The sequence below is a fragment of the Phyllobates terribilis genome, unplaced genomic scaffold (assembly GCF_046119375.1).
Source record: "Phyllobates terribilis strain yellow unplaced genomic scaffold, ASM4611937v1 Scaffold_11__3_contigs__length_659146591, whole genome shotgun sequence".
Classification (NCBI taxonomy): Eukaryota; Metazoa; Chordata; class Amphibia; order Anura; family Dendrobatidae; genus Phyllobates; species Phyllobates terribilis.
Genome location: NW_027362771.1, coordinates 549,859,151 through 549,873,506, shown reverse-complemented (window position 1 = coordinate 549,873,506; position 14,356 = coordinate 549,859,151). Strand labels below are relative to the sequence as shown.

Below are 14,356 nucleotides of genomic sequence, written 5' to 3'. Positions count from 1 at the left end.
CTTCTGCCCCCGGCATTCAGAGCCGTTCAGTCCTCTTCTGCCCCCGGCATTCAGAGCCGTTCAGTCCTCTTCTGCCCCCGGCATTCAGAGCCGTTCAGTCCTCTTCTGCCCCCGGCATTCAGAGCCGTTCAGTCCTCTTCTGCCCCCGGCATTCAGAGCCGTTCAGTCCTCTTCTGCCCCCGGCATTCAGAGCCGTTCAGTCCTCTTCTGCCCCCGGCATTCAGAGCCGTTCAGTCCTCTTCTGCCCCCGGCATTCAGAGCCGTTCAGTCCTCTTCTGCCCCCGGCATTCAGAGCCGTTCAGTCCTCTTCTGCCCCCGGCATTCAGAGCCGGTCAGTCCTCTTCTGCCCCCCGCATACAGAGCCGTTCAGTCCTCTTCTGCCCCCCGCATACAGAGCCGTTCAGTCGTCTTCTGCCCCCCGCATACAGAGCCGTTCAGTCCTCTTCTGCCCCCCCGCATACAGAGCCTTTCAATCCTCTTCTGCCCCCCGCATACAGAGCCGTTCAGTCCTCTTCTTACCCCGCATACATAGCCGGTCAGTCCTCTTCTGCCCCCCCCCACATACATAGCCGGTCAGTCCTCTTCTGCCCCCGGCATTCAGAGCCGTTCAGTCCATTCCTGCCCCCGGCATTCAGAGCCGTTCAGTCCTCTTCTGCCCCCGGCATTCAGAGCCGTTCAGTCCTCTTCTGCCCCCGGCATTCAGAGCCGTTCAGTCCTCTTCTGCCCCCGGCATTCAGAGCCGTTCAGTCCTCTTCTGCCCCCGGCATTCAGAGCCGTTCAGTCCTCTTCTGCCCCCGGCATTCAGAGCCGTTCAGTCCTCTTCTGCCCCCCGCATAGAGAGCCGTTCAGTCCTCTTCTGCCCCCCGCATAGAGAGCCGTTCAGTCCTCTTCTGCCCCCCGCAGAGAGCCTTTCAATCCTCTTCTGCCCCCCGCATACAGAGCCGTTCAGTCCTCTTCTGCCCCCCCCTGCATACAGAGGCGTTCAGTCCTCTTCTTCCCCCCCCGCATACAGAGCCGTTCAGTCCTCTTCTTACCCCGCATACAGAGCCGTCCAGTCCTCTTCTTACCCCTCATACATAGCCGTTCAGTCCTCTTCTGCCCCCCCGCATACATAGCCGGTCAGTCCTCTTCTGCCCCCCCGCATACAGAGCCGTTCAGTCCTCTTCTGCCCCCCCCCTGCATACAGAGGCGTTCAGTCCTCTTCTTCCCCCCGCATACAGAGCCATTCAGTCCTCTTCTTCCCCCCGCATACAGAGCCATTCAGTCCTCTTCTTACCCCGCATACAGAGCCATTCAGTCCTCTTCTTACCCCGCATACATAGCTGTTCAGTCCTCTTCTTACCCCGCATACAGAGCCGTTCAGTCCTCTTCTTACTCCGCATACAGAGCCATTCAGTCCTCTGCCCCCCCCGCATACATAGCCGGTCAGTCCTATTCTGCCCCCCCCGCATACATAGCCGGTCAGTCCTATTCTGCCCCCCCCGCATACATAGCCGGTCAGTCCTATTCTGCCCCCCCCGCATACAGAGCCGGTCAGTCCTCTTCTGCCCCCCCCGCATACATAGCCGGTCAGTCCTCTTCTTACCCCGCATACAGACCCGGTCAGTCCCCTTCTGCCCCCCACATACATAGCCGGTCAGTCCTCTTCTGCCCCCGGCATTCAGAGCCGGTCAGTCCTCTTCTGCCCCCGGCATTCAGAGCCGGTCAGTCCTCTTCTGCCCCCGGCATTCAGAGCCGGTCAGTCCTCTTCTGCCCCCGGCATTCAGAGCCGGTCAGTCCTCTTCTGCCCCCGGCATTCAGAGCCGGTCAGTCCTCTTCTGCCCCCGGCATTCAGAGCCGGTCAGTCCTCTTCTGCCCCCGGCATTCAGAGCCGTTCAGTCCTCTTCTGCCCCCGGCATTCAGAGCCGTTCAGTCCTCTTCTGCCCCCGGCATTCAGAGCCGTTCAGTCCTCTTCTGCCCCCGGCATTCAGAGCCGTTCAGTCCTCTTCTGCCCCCCGCATACAGAGCCGTTCAGTCCTCTTCTGCCCCCCGCATACAGAGCCGTTCAGTCCTCTTCTGCCCCCCGCATACAGAGCCGTTCAGTCCTCTTCTGCCCCCCGCATACAGAGCCGTTCAGTCCTCTTCTGCCCCCCCCTGCATACAGAGCCATTCAGTCCTCTTCTTACCCCGCATACAGAGCCGTTCAGTCCTCTTCTTACCCCTCATACATAGCTGTTCAGTCCTCTTCTTCCCCCCGCATACATAGCCGGTCAGTCCTCTCCTGCCCCCGCATACAGAGCCATTCAGTCCTCTTCTGCCCCCCCCCCCCCCGCATACAGAGGCGTTCAGTCCTCTTCTCCCCCCCCCCGCATACAGAGCCATTCAGTCCTCTTCTTACCCCGCATACAGAGCCATTCAGTCCTCTTCTTACCCCGCATACAGAGCCGTTCAGTCCTCTTCTTACCCCTCATACATAGCTGTTCAGTCCTCTTCTTACCCCGCATACAGAGCCATTTAGTCCTCTTCTTACCCCGCATACAGAGCCATTCAGTCCTCTTCTTACCCCGCATACAGAGCTGTTCAGTCCTCTTCTTACCCCTCATACATAGCTGTTCAGTCCTCTTCTTACCCCGCATACAGAGCCATTCAGTCCTCTTCTTACCCCGCATACAGAGCCGGTCAGTCCTCTTCTTACCCCGCATACAGAGTCGATCAGTCCTCTTCTGCCCCCGGCATACATAACCGGTCAGTCCTCTTCTGCCCTCGGCATACATAGCCGGTCAGTCCTCTTCTTACCCCGCATACAGAGCCGATCAGTCCTCTTCTCCCCCCCGCATACAGAGCCGGTCAGTCCTCTTCTGCCCCCCTCATTCAGAGCCGGTCAGTCTTCTTCTTCTGGGTCTTCAGCTCTAGGCCCCCTTCTTCTTCCATGCCTCTGAAGTTTTGCGCCATGTGCCCCCTCCAACTCTAGATTACTGCCCCCGTCTGCCTGTTTCCTCTCCTATTCTTTTGCCTGGGAATGTCACACGACCATTGTAATTAGCCGGAAGTAAAAAAGAGGAGACAGGTGTTTTTTTTGTAATACCATATTTATTTTTAAAGGAATCATCCAGGCTTGGGGATCACTCTATGTGACTGCAGACTTTTGAATCCTCACCGCGCGCACTGTGCATGCTGGGAGCGTCGGGCACGTGACCTCAAGTATGTGATTTGTGTACATGTGGTCATGTGCTGACTAGACAAGCGCAGCCTTTCTCAATACAAGTGAATTGAGTGAAGCCAGATACGTCTAGTCGTAATGTGGCTGGGAGTATGTACAGGTGCATCTCACAAAATTAGAATATCATGAAAAAATGTATTTATTTCAGTTCTTCAATACAAAAAGTGAATCTCATATATAGAGTCATTACACACAGAGTGATCTATTTCAAGTGTTTATTTCTGTTAATGTTGATGATTATGGCTTACGGACAATGAAAACACGAAAGTCATTATCTGGTGGTGATAATCGTGCCATGGTGATGCACTTAGTTGCTCAGCCTCATGTAGTATTTCCTACCTAACAGCTTCTCTTGCTGGCTGATTGACAGCTCTTTTGCTCTGGTACTCCTCATGCCACTAGTGCAGGGTGCGGGAGGCTGAGAAGCTGTAAGTTTATTGTCATGGCCCGATGCACTTCTAGACACCACATCGGAGCGTGCGATTTCTCGCTGCTGCAGCAGCACTGTTGATTTATAATGGGATGGACTGGCTTATCTTTTAAAGGGCTACAGAGTCATATAAATTGTTTAGGGGAGTTAAAGGGGTTGTCCGGCCTTAGTCTACAAGTCTGCGGTCACTCTGTGACTGTAGACTTGTGAATCCTCTCACACCACGCGCTGCACACTGAAGATTGCTGAGCAACAGGCGAGTGACCGCAAGTATGTGATTTGCAAATATGTGGTCACATGCTGACTAGATGGGTGTGACATCATTCAATACAAGTGAATTGAGCGAGGCCAAGCACGTCTAGTTGGAATGTGTCCGGAAATATGCAAATCACATACTTGCGGTCACTTGACCACCCGCTCCCGGCACCAGAGAATCCTGATAGTGGTGCTGGGATTCTATAAAAGTACAATAAAGATGGACCCTGTGTTACCGCTCATGCTTCTCAGAAATTATTAAGGTTTTGTCTTATTGGGTTGTTTTTTTTGTTTTTTTTTACAAAAAGTGCGTAATGCTTAAAAACACAAATTATACACGAATAGGCAGCTGATGTGCAGTACCTGGCTGTGGCCACTATCCAGTTGATGGCGCTGTGCAGCTCCGCAACTGAGCACTTCCAGCCGGCTTCGGGCACAGCTGATTGGTGGGGGAGCTGTGTTGCGCCCCCACTGATCAGATATTGATGACCTATCCTAAGTATAGGCCATCAATGTAAAAGTCCCCAACAACGCCTTTCACTGCAGACATCAAGATGCAGATTTTGCTGCAGAAAAGCTGAGTAACATCTGCATTAAATGTTATATGTGCATTTAATCTTATTGTGGTAGATAATAGCTGGGCACGGGGATAAGTGGGTCCTGCATTATCATCTGTGTTGCGGTGCCACAAAGAATTGTTTGTAGTGACATTCTGTATTTGATTTGTAGAATGGACCCCAGCAGACACCCATTTGGGGGCTCTCGCTTCCCACCACCCTTCGGAGTGAAGTTACCATCACCTGGGCCCTCAGAGGGGGCGATTGGCAGAGCAGCTTCTCTCTCTCGAGGTCGTGGATTGGAGCTAGCTGCCAGCTTAGAGCCACCAGTTAAGGTAAAATGAAACCACATGTTTTTTGTTTTCTTTAATCCAGTTGAAATGTATTGAATATACACAGAAAGCAGTTGTATAGAGTCTCCAAATACAGGATAAAATATACGAGGCAATCTAGGAGGTAATCCATGAGAGGCGCTTACCTGCCGGGACATGTACATGATCTACAGGTATCCTTCCACACCCAGGGGATGACATTGTGTCCGTACATACCTGCAGGGACACCTGCACAATACCGGACCATCTAGTTTCCAATCCAGTACTGCATGGGAATGAAGCTATTGTGCTTCCGATAGTTAAACTGTCTTTCCCATATATTTATTAGCCAAGCCTGGCATTGGCCAGCATGTTGGCGCTGGGGTCCTGGGTTTAAGTCGCACCAAGGACAACATCTGTAAGGAGTTTATGTTCTCCCCGTGTTTGAGTGGGTTTCCTCCGGGTTCTCCGGTTTCCTCCCACACTCCAAAGACCATCCTGATAGGGCTGCCACAAAGAAGAAAAGTTGTCTCCTGCTATGTGGGATTTACCCATCTAGAGGCACTGAGCTGATGTAACTTTAGTGTCAGTAGGAAGTAGACACAGGTCTGTGCTACACTGCCCATATCCGCAACCGTCTACCAGAGCAGGGCGCGTAGTAGTCAGGCCGATGACCTACTCTGCACAGAGATTAAGATATATACCCTGATGCTTACCACTGGCTAAAGCCCAAATAGGCATGCCTCGAATTAAAGGGAACCTGTCACTTGATTCATTCTGCCCAAACCGTGAGCAGCATGAATCAGAGCCTGGATGCACAATTGCAGCCAAGTATAATTTAGCTTCAGAGAAAATATACTTAAAAAATCCTTTTCCCAGCACCGCCCTAGGTGATTGACAGGTCTCTCTGTATGGAAGAGACCAGTCAGTCACCCCTGGCAGCACTGGGAGAAGTCAGCCAGGAACAGAGCTGGGCTAGTCTGGTGTCTGTCTATAGTCTTTATGCTGCAGTCAAATTCCTTTTTTGTTTTTTCCCTTTCTTCTAAGAGCCATAACTTTTTTATTTTTCCGTCCACATAACCGTATGAGGGCTTGGACAAAAAAATTCCAAGTGCATCAAAGTTGCAAAAAGAAGTGCAATTCTACAATTTTTTTTTAAGTTACCTTATTCACTATATGGTAAAACTGACCTGTTAATATAATTATTCAGGTCAGTACGATTATGCAGTTACCAAACATGTATAGTTTTTTTTTTAAGTTATTTAAGTCGTTAAAAAAAAAAAATTTGGAAATTTGTAAAAAAAAAATAAATAATAATAATAATTTTTCTCGGGTCGCTATTTTCCAAGATGCGTATCGTTTTTACATTTTTGGGATCTGGGGCTGTGTGCAGGCCTATTTTTCACCCCCAGATCAGACATTTTTATTTATGCCATATTGGGCTAGATACTATGTTTTGATCGCCTCTTATTACATTTTATTGCAATGTTCCGGCCAAAAAATAGTAATTATGGCATCTTAATTTTTTTGCTGTTAGGCCGTTTACTGGTCGGATTAATTTTTTTTCTATTTTAATAAAACAGGCTTTCACAAGCACATTGATACCAAATACAGTACAGACCAAAAGTTTGGACACACCTCATTTAAAGATTTTTCTTTATTTTCATGACTTTGAAAATTGTACATTCACACTAAAGGCATCAAAACTATGAATTAACACATGTGGAATTATATACTTAACAAAAAAGTGTGAAACAACTGAAAATATGTCTTATATTCTAGGTTCTTCAAAGTAGCCACCTTTTGCTTTGATGACTGCTTTGCACACTCTTGGCATTCTCTTGATGAGCTTCAAGAGGTAGTCACCGGAAATGGTCTTCCAACAATCTTGAAGGAGTTCCCAGAGATGCTTAGCACTTGTTGGCCCTTTTGCCTTCACTCTGCGGTCCAGCTCACCCCAAACCATCTCGATTGGGTTCATGTCTGGTGACTGTGGAGGCCAGGTCAACTGGCGTAGCACCCTATCACTCTCCTTCTTGGTCAAATAGCCCTTACACAGCCTGGAGATGTGTTTGGGGTCATTGTCCTGTTGAAAAATAAATGATGGTCCAACTAAACGCAAACCGGATGGAATAGCAAGACACTGCAAGATGCTGTGGTAGCCATGCTGGTTCAGTATGCCTTCAATTTTGAATAAATCCCCAACAGTGTCACCAGCAGAGCACCCCCACACCATCACACCTCCTCCTCCATGCTTCACGGTGGGAACCAGGCATGTAGAGTCCATCCGTTCACCTTTTCACGGTGGTTGGAACCAAAGATCTCAAATTTGGACTCATCAGACCAAAGTACAGATTTCCACTGGTCTAATGTCCATTCCTTGTGTTCTTTAGCCCAAACAAGTCTTTTCTGCTTGTTGCCTGTCCTTAGCAGTGGTTTCCTAGCAGCTATTTTACCATGAAGGCCTGCTGCACAAAGTCTCCTCTTAACAGTTGTTGAAGAGATGTGTCTGCTGCTAGAACTCTGTGTGGCATTGACCTAGTCTCTAATCTGAGCTGCTGTTAACCTGCGATTTCTAGGCTGGTGACTCAGATAAACTTATCCTCAGAAGCAGAGGTGACTCTTGGTCTTCCTTTCCTGGGGCAGTCCTCATGTGAGCCAGTTTCTTTGTAGCGCTTGATGGTTTTTGCAACTGCACTTGGGGACACTTTCAAAGTTTTCCCAATTTTTCGCACTGACTGATCTTCATTTCTTAAAGTAATGATGGCCACTCGTTTTTCTTTACTTAGCTGCTTTTTTCTTGCCATAATACAAATTCTAACAGTCTATTCAGTAGGACTATCAGCTGTGTATCCACCTGACTTCTGCACAACACAACTGATGGTCCCAACCCCATTTATAAGGCAAGAAATCCAAACTTTTGGTCTATACTGTATGTGTTTTTACTTTTTTAGTTGCCTTATTTGTAATGGGGGGTGAATTAACACATGTGGAATAATAACATGTGGAATTAACACATGTGGAATAATATACTTAACAAAAAAGTGTACACTGGCTCAGTCTGGAGACAACCACACACAGGAGGCCTTCTCCCTCCATACACAGACCATGTGTCAAACAAAGGACTCCATTTTAACCTCTTAACCACACCCAGAGATAGCAGCACACAGTTTAGCCGCGCTGCGGCTCCTGCTGCTGCCGGAATCGCCTGTGCCCGCTGTTAAAGGGCATGAATATTCAACCTCTCTCCACGCCCATGGGCGTGGGGAGGGGCGAATATTCTTGGCTTTAATAAGCTTGCAGCGCGGCTCCGCTGTGTGCCGGCTATGAAGGAGAGTGAAGTCACTGCTCTCTGCGCACACAATCCTGGCGTGGGGAGCAGTGACTTCCGGCAGCTGATCTCTCCTTGTGAGCCGAGCATTGTAGTGACGCCATGAGCGGCTCACATGGAAAGATCAGTGCAGGCCGACAGGACGCAGCGCTGGAGGAGAGAAGAAAGGTGAGTAGGAGTGTTTATTTTTTTTATGTGCAGCCTGATGGGGATTAGGGGGGCCATTCATACCTGGATAACTCTGAGGGGGGCATACATAACAGGATAAAGATGAGGGGTGACATGCATACTAGGATAGGGATTAGGGGTGCCATGCATGCCAGGATGGGGATGAGGGGTGCCATGCTTGCCAAGATGGGGATGAGGGGTGCCATGCATACCAGGATAGGGATTAGGGGTGCCATGCATACCAGGATAGGGATGAGGGGTGTCATGCATACCAGGACAGGGATGAGGGGTGCCATGCCTACCAGGATGGGGATTGCTTTGCCATGCATACCAGGATGGGGATTGCTGTGCCATGCATACCAGAATAGGGGATTGCTGTACCATGCATACCAGGATAGGGGATTGCTGTGCCATGCATACCAGGATAGGGGATTGCTGTGCCATGCATACCAGGATAGGGGATTGCTGTGCCATGCATACCAGGATAGGGGATTGCTGTGCCATGCATACCAGGACAGGGGTTAGGGGGTGCCATGCATACCAGGATGGGGGATGGGGACCACGTATAAAAGGAAGGGGGGGCATATATACCAGGATAGGGGATATTGTCAGAATTGGGGGATATTACCCCTATACCAGTGTAAGCAGAAGACCCCTCTCCCCCTTAAAAGTGCCATCATGAACACATTTTTTGCTTAAATTTTTTTTTTTATTTTCCTCCTCTAAAACCTAGGTGCGTCTTATGGTCCGGTGCGTCTTATAGTCCGAAAAATACGGTATATAATTTTTTTTCTCATATTTTTAAAAACTTTATTTTTTCTTAATTTTTTTTTTACTGTTTTTGTTAGTCCACTTAGGGGGATTGAACCTTTGATCAGCCGATTGCTTGTGCTATACATAAAGTGAATCAGCACTGCTATGTATAAAATCATGGTCTCCTATGAACGCCAGCTAAACACTGGCTTTCACAGTAGAATCGTCATGACGGGCACGGTGGTCTTCCACAGAACAGCCCACCTTTGCGGTGCGCAATGAATGTTACTGTCAGAGATTGACAGCGGCGTTTAACATGTAAGCAGCCGCAAGCTCCGCTCCACCCTTGCCATCATCTGCCGGGAAAGATGTGGGCTTGGCGTGCGTAACTGTACGTGATATCTCGAGAAGGGGTTAGAGTATTTTTTAAAAGCCAGGTTCTGATTCATGCTGCCCGAGGTTTGTACAACATTAATTAGGTGACAGTTTCCCTTTAATGTTGGTCTCTGGATGCATTTGACATGTGCTATTTCATATCATATATTGCCCTGTGACACATCATTGTTAAAATAGAAACATCAAGCCACTATGAGCAATGAAAAGATATTCAACCATGATAAAATAAGTGATAAAACTGTAGGAGAGGTAATGAAGATTTCATGGCTCTGCACCTATGGCCGACCCAGAGATGTGGGTTTTGGCAGCCCCTGCCACTTTCCATATCTTGGTTTGCAGTTGACAGACGCACCACGTCCTTAAAGGGGTTTTCCCAAGAACAAAAGCTTATTTTAATCAATAGATCTTGGAATAATAATAATTTCCACAATTTGATGTGTTTAAATAAAATGTTCCTGTGCTGAGATAATCTTATAAATGTGCCCCTGCTGTGTACTGTGTAATGGCTGTGACTGACCGTACAGGGACATGGTCTGATCATACCACATCTCCTGGGCAGGGGAGGAAGCAAAAGAGTATACAGACATTACAGCAGGGGATCATAGCTGATTCTTTTTTTGAGGTAAAACATTGTTTAAAAACAGTGAAATGTTTTACCTCACAAAAAGAATAATTTGTGATCCCCTGCTGTAATGTCTGTATACTTTTTTGCTTCCTCCCCTGCCCAGGAGATGTGGTATGATCAGACCGTGTTCCTGTACGGTCAGACACAGCCATTACACAGTATTATTATTCCAAAATCTATTGATTAAAATGAACATTTGTTCATGGGAAAATCCCTTTAACTCCTTTCCGACGACGTCATTAATAGTACGTAGCTGCGCCCTGGGACTTATGGACCAGCTGCGTACTATTACGCGTGATTGTCACCGCTGACACCCGGTGTATGTGCAGGGAGTAGTCCCGCACCGTTCCCTGCACATTAACCCCCGCAATGCTGCGATCGACTTCAAGGTAAGGGGGGAGGTGATCACTACACTCACCTCTCCTGCCGGCGTCCCGCGGTGTCTGCGGCTGCTTCCGGATGTTGTCATGACGACCCGATGTCTTCATTACAACATCCGGGTCACGAGGAGGCAAGACGTTACTTTGGTCATGCGCAGTGCATGAACAAAGTAATGTCTCCCCTGTGTGCAGAGCTGACAGGCTGCATGACATAGGAAGCTGCCACTCTTTATGCTATACAGCTGATCAGGCTGCAAAAAGTGAAAGTCCCATAGTGGGCCAATGTGTAAGAGTAAAAAAAAAATAAAAAATTGTATAAATATTTAAAAAAAAATGAAAAAAATAATTCCCAAAAAATAAAAATATATTGAACCTATAATATTTATTTATTATGAAAAAAAAACAATAAAAGTACACATATTTGGTATCGCCGCTTCCAGAACGACCTGACCTATAAAACTGTCCCACTAGTTAACCCCTTTAGTGAACACGGTAAAAAAAAAAAAAAAAAACGAAGCAAAAAACCATGCTTTATCATCATACCGCCAAGCAAAAAATGGAATAACACGCGATCAAAAAGACGAATATAAATAAAAATGGTAGCGCTTAAAACGTCATCTTGCCCCGCAAAAACAGGCTGCCATACAGCTCCATCATCTGAAAAATAAAAGTTATAGCTCTCAGAATAAAGCGATACAAAAAAATTTTTTTTTCTAGAATATAGTTTTTATTGTGTAAAAGCGCCAAAACATAAAAAAATATATAAATGCGGTACCGCTGTGAACGTACAGACCCGAAGAATAAAGCTGCCTTATCAATTTTACCACACGCGAAGCGGCATTAAAAAAACCCCATAAAAACAATTCCTGAATTGCTGTTTTTTGTTTATTCTGCCTGTCAAAAATTGGAATAGAAAGAGATCAAAAAATGTCACGCGCCCGAAAATGGTACCAATAAAAATGTCAACTTGTCCCGCAAAAAACAAGCCGTCACATGACTGTCGGCCAAAATATGGAAAAATGATAGCTCTCAAAATATGGCGATGCAAAAGCTAGTCTTTGCAAAAAGAGCGTCTTTTAGTGTGTGACAGCTGTCAATCATAAAAACCCGATATGAATCTGGCATCGCTGTAATCGCACCGAACCGAAGAATAAAGTTGTCTAATCACTTATACCACACGAGGAACGGTGTAAAAGAATAAACTTTAGAGTTAGGGTTGTATTAGGGTTGAGGTTAGGATTGTGTTAGGGTTGGGCTAGGGTTGTGATAGGGTTAGGGTTGGGCTAGGGTTATTGTTGGGATAGGGTTGGGCTAGGGTTGTGATAGGGTTAGGGTTGGGCTAGGGTTATTGTTGGGATAGGGTAGGGTTGGGGTAGGGTAGGGTTAGGGTTAGGGTTGGGCTATGGTTAGGGTTGGGCTATGGTTAGGGTTGGAGTTGGGCTAGGGTTATTGTTGGGCTAGGGTTATTGTTGGGCTAGGGTTATTGTTGGGCTAGGGTTATTGTTGGGCTAGGGTTATTGTTGGGGTAGGGTAGGGTTGGGGTAGGGTAGGGTTGGGGTAGGGTTAGGGTTGGGCTATGGTTAGGGTTGGAGTTGGGCTAGGGTTATGGTTGGGGTTAGGGTTGTATTAGGGTTGGGATTTTTTCAAAAGTAAAGAAAAAAAAATGATGACGATATGACGACCAGTGTTGAGTGCAAGTGCTCGCTACTAGGGTTGAGCGAGTATGTTCTGTTCCGAGTATGCTCGGGCCGAGCTCCGAGTATTTACAGCTGCTCGGTGATATGGTTGAATAGCTCCCGTGTGCATGATTTGCAACTGTTTGACAGCTTTATTACATGTGAGGAATGTGTAAGAAATAGACATTCCTCACATGTAATAAAGCTGTCAGTCGCAAATCATGCACACGGGAGCTATTCAACCATATCACCGAGCAGCTGTAAATACTCGGAGCTCGGCCCGAGCGTACTCGGCGAAAGGGTTAACAGAACATACTCGCTCATCACTACTCGCTACTTGAGTTTGCATCTGGTACTCGGGTATGCATGGAGTATCGCGGGTGCTCGAGTGACATGCTTGAGTCTCTGCCCCATATGCTTCGCGGCCAAAAAAAACTTTGCTGGGATGGCCTGCCATGCACGAGCGATCCCTGCATGTTTTTTTTTTGGTGTCTAATAACCGTGAAACATGCGGGGCGGGGACCCGAGCATGTCATTCGAGCACCCGCGATACATGGTGCATACCTGAGTACCCGATGCAAACACAAGTAGAGAGCACTTGCACTCAAGACTAATGACAACTTATTCAATATGATGACCTAATGTTACCAAATTCTGTCATACCTCTGGGTTCAAAATGTACACTATACCCCTTGATAAAATCCTTGAGGGGTCTAGTTTCCAAAATGGAGTCAGTTGTGGTTTTTTTTCACTATTTCGGCACATCAGGTTCTCCTGAAATGCGACATGGCGTCCGCTCTTGATTCCAGCCAATTTTGCTTTCAAAAAGTCACACAGTGCTCCTTCCTTTCTGAACCCTGACGGGCGCCCAAACAGTATATTTTCCCCACATATTGTGTAATGGCGTACTCAGGAGGAATTGCACAGCAGTTTTTAGGTTTCATTTTCTCCTTTTACCCTTGTGAAACTAAAAAATTTGGGGCTAAAAGATTATTTTTGTGGAAAAAGTTAGATTTTTTTATTTTCATGGCTTGATGTTATAAACTTCTGTGAAGCATCTGCTAGTTACGGGTGCTCACCACACATCTAGGTAAGTTCCCTGAGGGGTCTAGTTTGCAAAATGTTGTCACTTGTGGGGGGTTTCTACTGTTTAGGTACATCAAAAGCACATCTGCTAATTATTCAAGCAAATTTTACATTCAAATAGCGCTCCTTCCCTTCCGAACCCTGCCATACGCCCAAACAGTGGTTTTCCCCCACATATGGGGTATTGGCACAACAAGAGAGGTTGCACAACAAGTTGCATGGTTCAATTTCTCCTGTTACCCTTATGAAAATGCAAAACTGGGGGCTGAAATCCATTTTTTGTGAAAATTTTATATAAATTTTATAAACTTCTGTGAAGCACCTGGGGGTTCAAGATGCTCACCACACATCTAGATAAGTTCCCTGAGGGGTCTAGTTTCCAAAATGGTGTCACTTGTGGGGGGTTTCCAATGTTTAGGCACATCAGGGGCTCTCCAAACGCAACATGACATCCGCTAATTATTCAAGCAAATTTTACATTCAAAAAGTAAAATGGCGCTCCTTCCCTTCCGAGCCCTGCCGTGCGCCCAAACAGTGTTTTTTCCCCACATATGGGGTATCTGCGTGCTCAGGAGAATTAGCACAACACATTTTGGGGTCCATTTTTTCCTGTTACCCCTGCAAAAATTAAAAAAATTGGGGTCTAAAGTAACATTTTTGTGAAAAAAGTTAAATGTTTATTTTTTTCTTCCCCTTTCCAAAAATTCCTGTGAAGGGTTAAAGTTCTTGAATGTGGTTTTGAGCACCTTGAGGGGTGCAGTTTTTAGAATGGTGTCACCTTTGGGTATTTTCTGTCATAAAGGCCCCTCAAAGTCACTTCAAATGTGATGTGGTCCCTAAAAATATGGTTTTGCTAATTTTATTATAAAAATGAGAAATCGCTGATCAACTTTTAACCCCTAGATCTTCCTAACAAAAAAAAAATTTGGTTCCAAAATTGTGCTGATGTAAAGTAGACATGTGGGAAATGTTATTTATTAACTATTTTGTGTGACATATCTCTCTGATTTAAGGGCGTAAAAATTCAGATTTCAAAAATTGCTAACTTTTCAACATTTTCGTCAAATTTCCGATTTTTTTTCACAAATAAACACAAGTGATATCGAAGAAATTTTGTCACTATAATGAAGTACAATATGTGACGAAAACACAATCTCAGAATCAGGGGGATCCGCTGATTCGTTCCAGA

General features: G+C 46.6%; 1 protein-coding gene across 1 annotated transcript in view; it reads left to right on the top strand.

Annotated features, from left to right (window-relative positions):
• The window catches only part of PIWIL2 (piwi like RNA-mediated gene silencing 2), a 151,124-nt gene that overhangs the window by 1,837 nt on the left and 134,931 nt on the right, over positions 1-14,356 (top strand). The window contains exon 2 of the mRNA XM_073654043.1: positions 4,614-4,776. Within this exon, the coding sequence (XP_073510144.1) occupies positions 4,615-4,776 (162 nt within the window). The 5' untranslated portion in view covers position 4,614. The remainder of the gene's footprint in view (positions 1-4,613; positions 4,777-14,356) is intronic.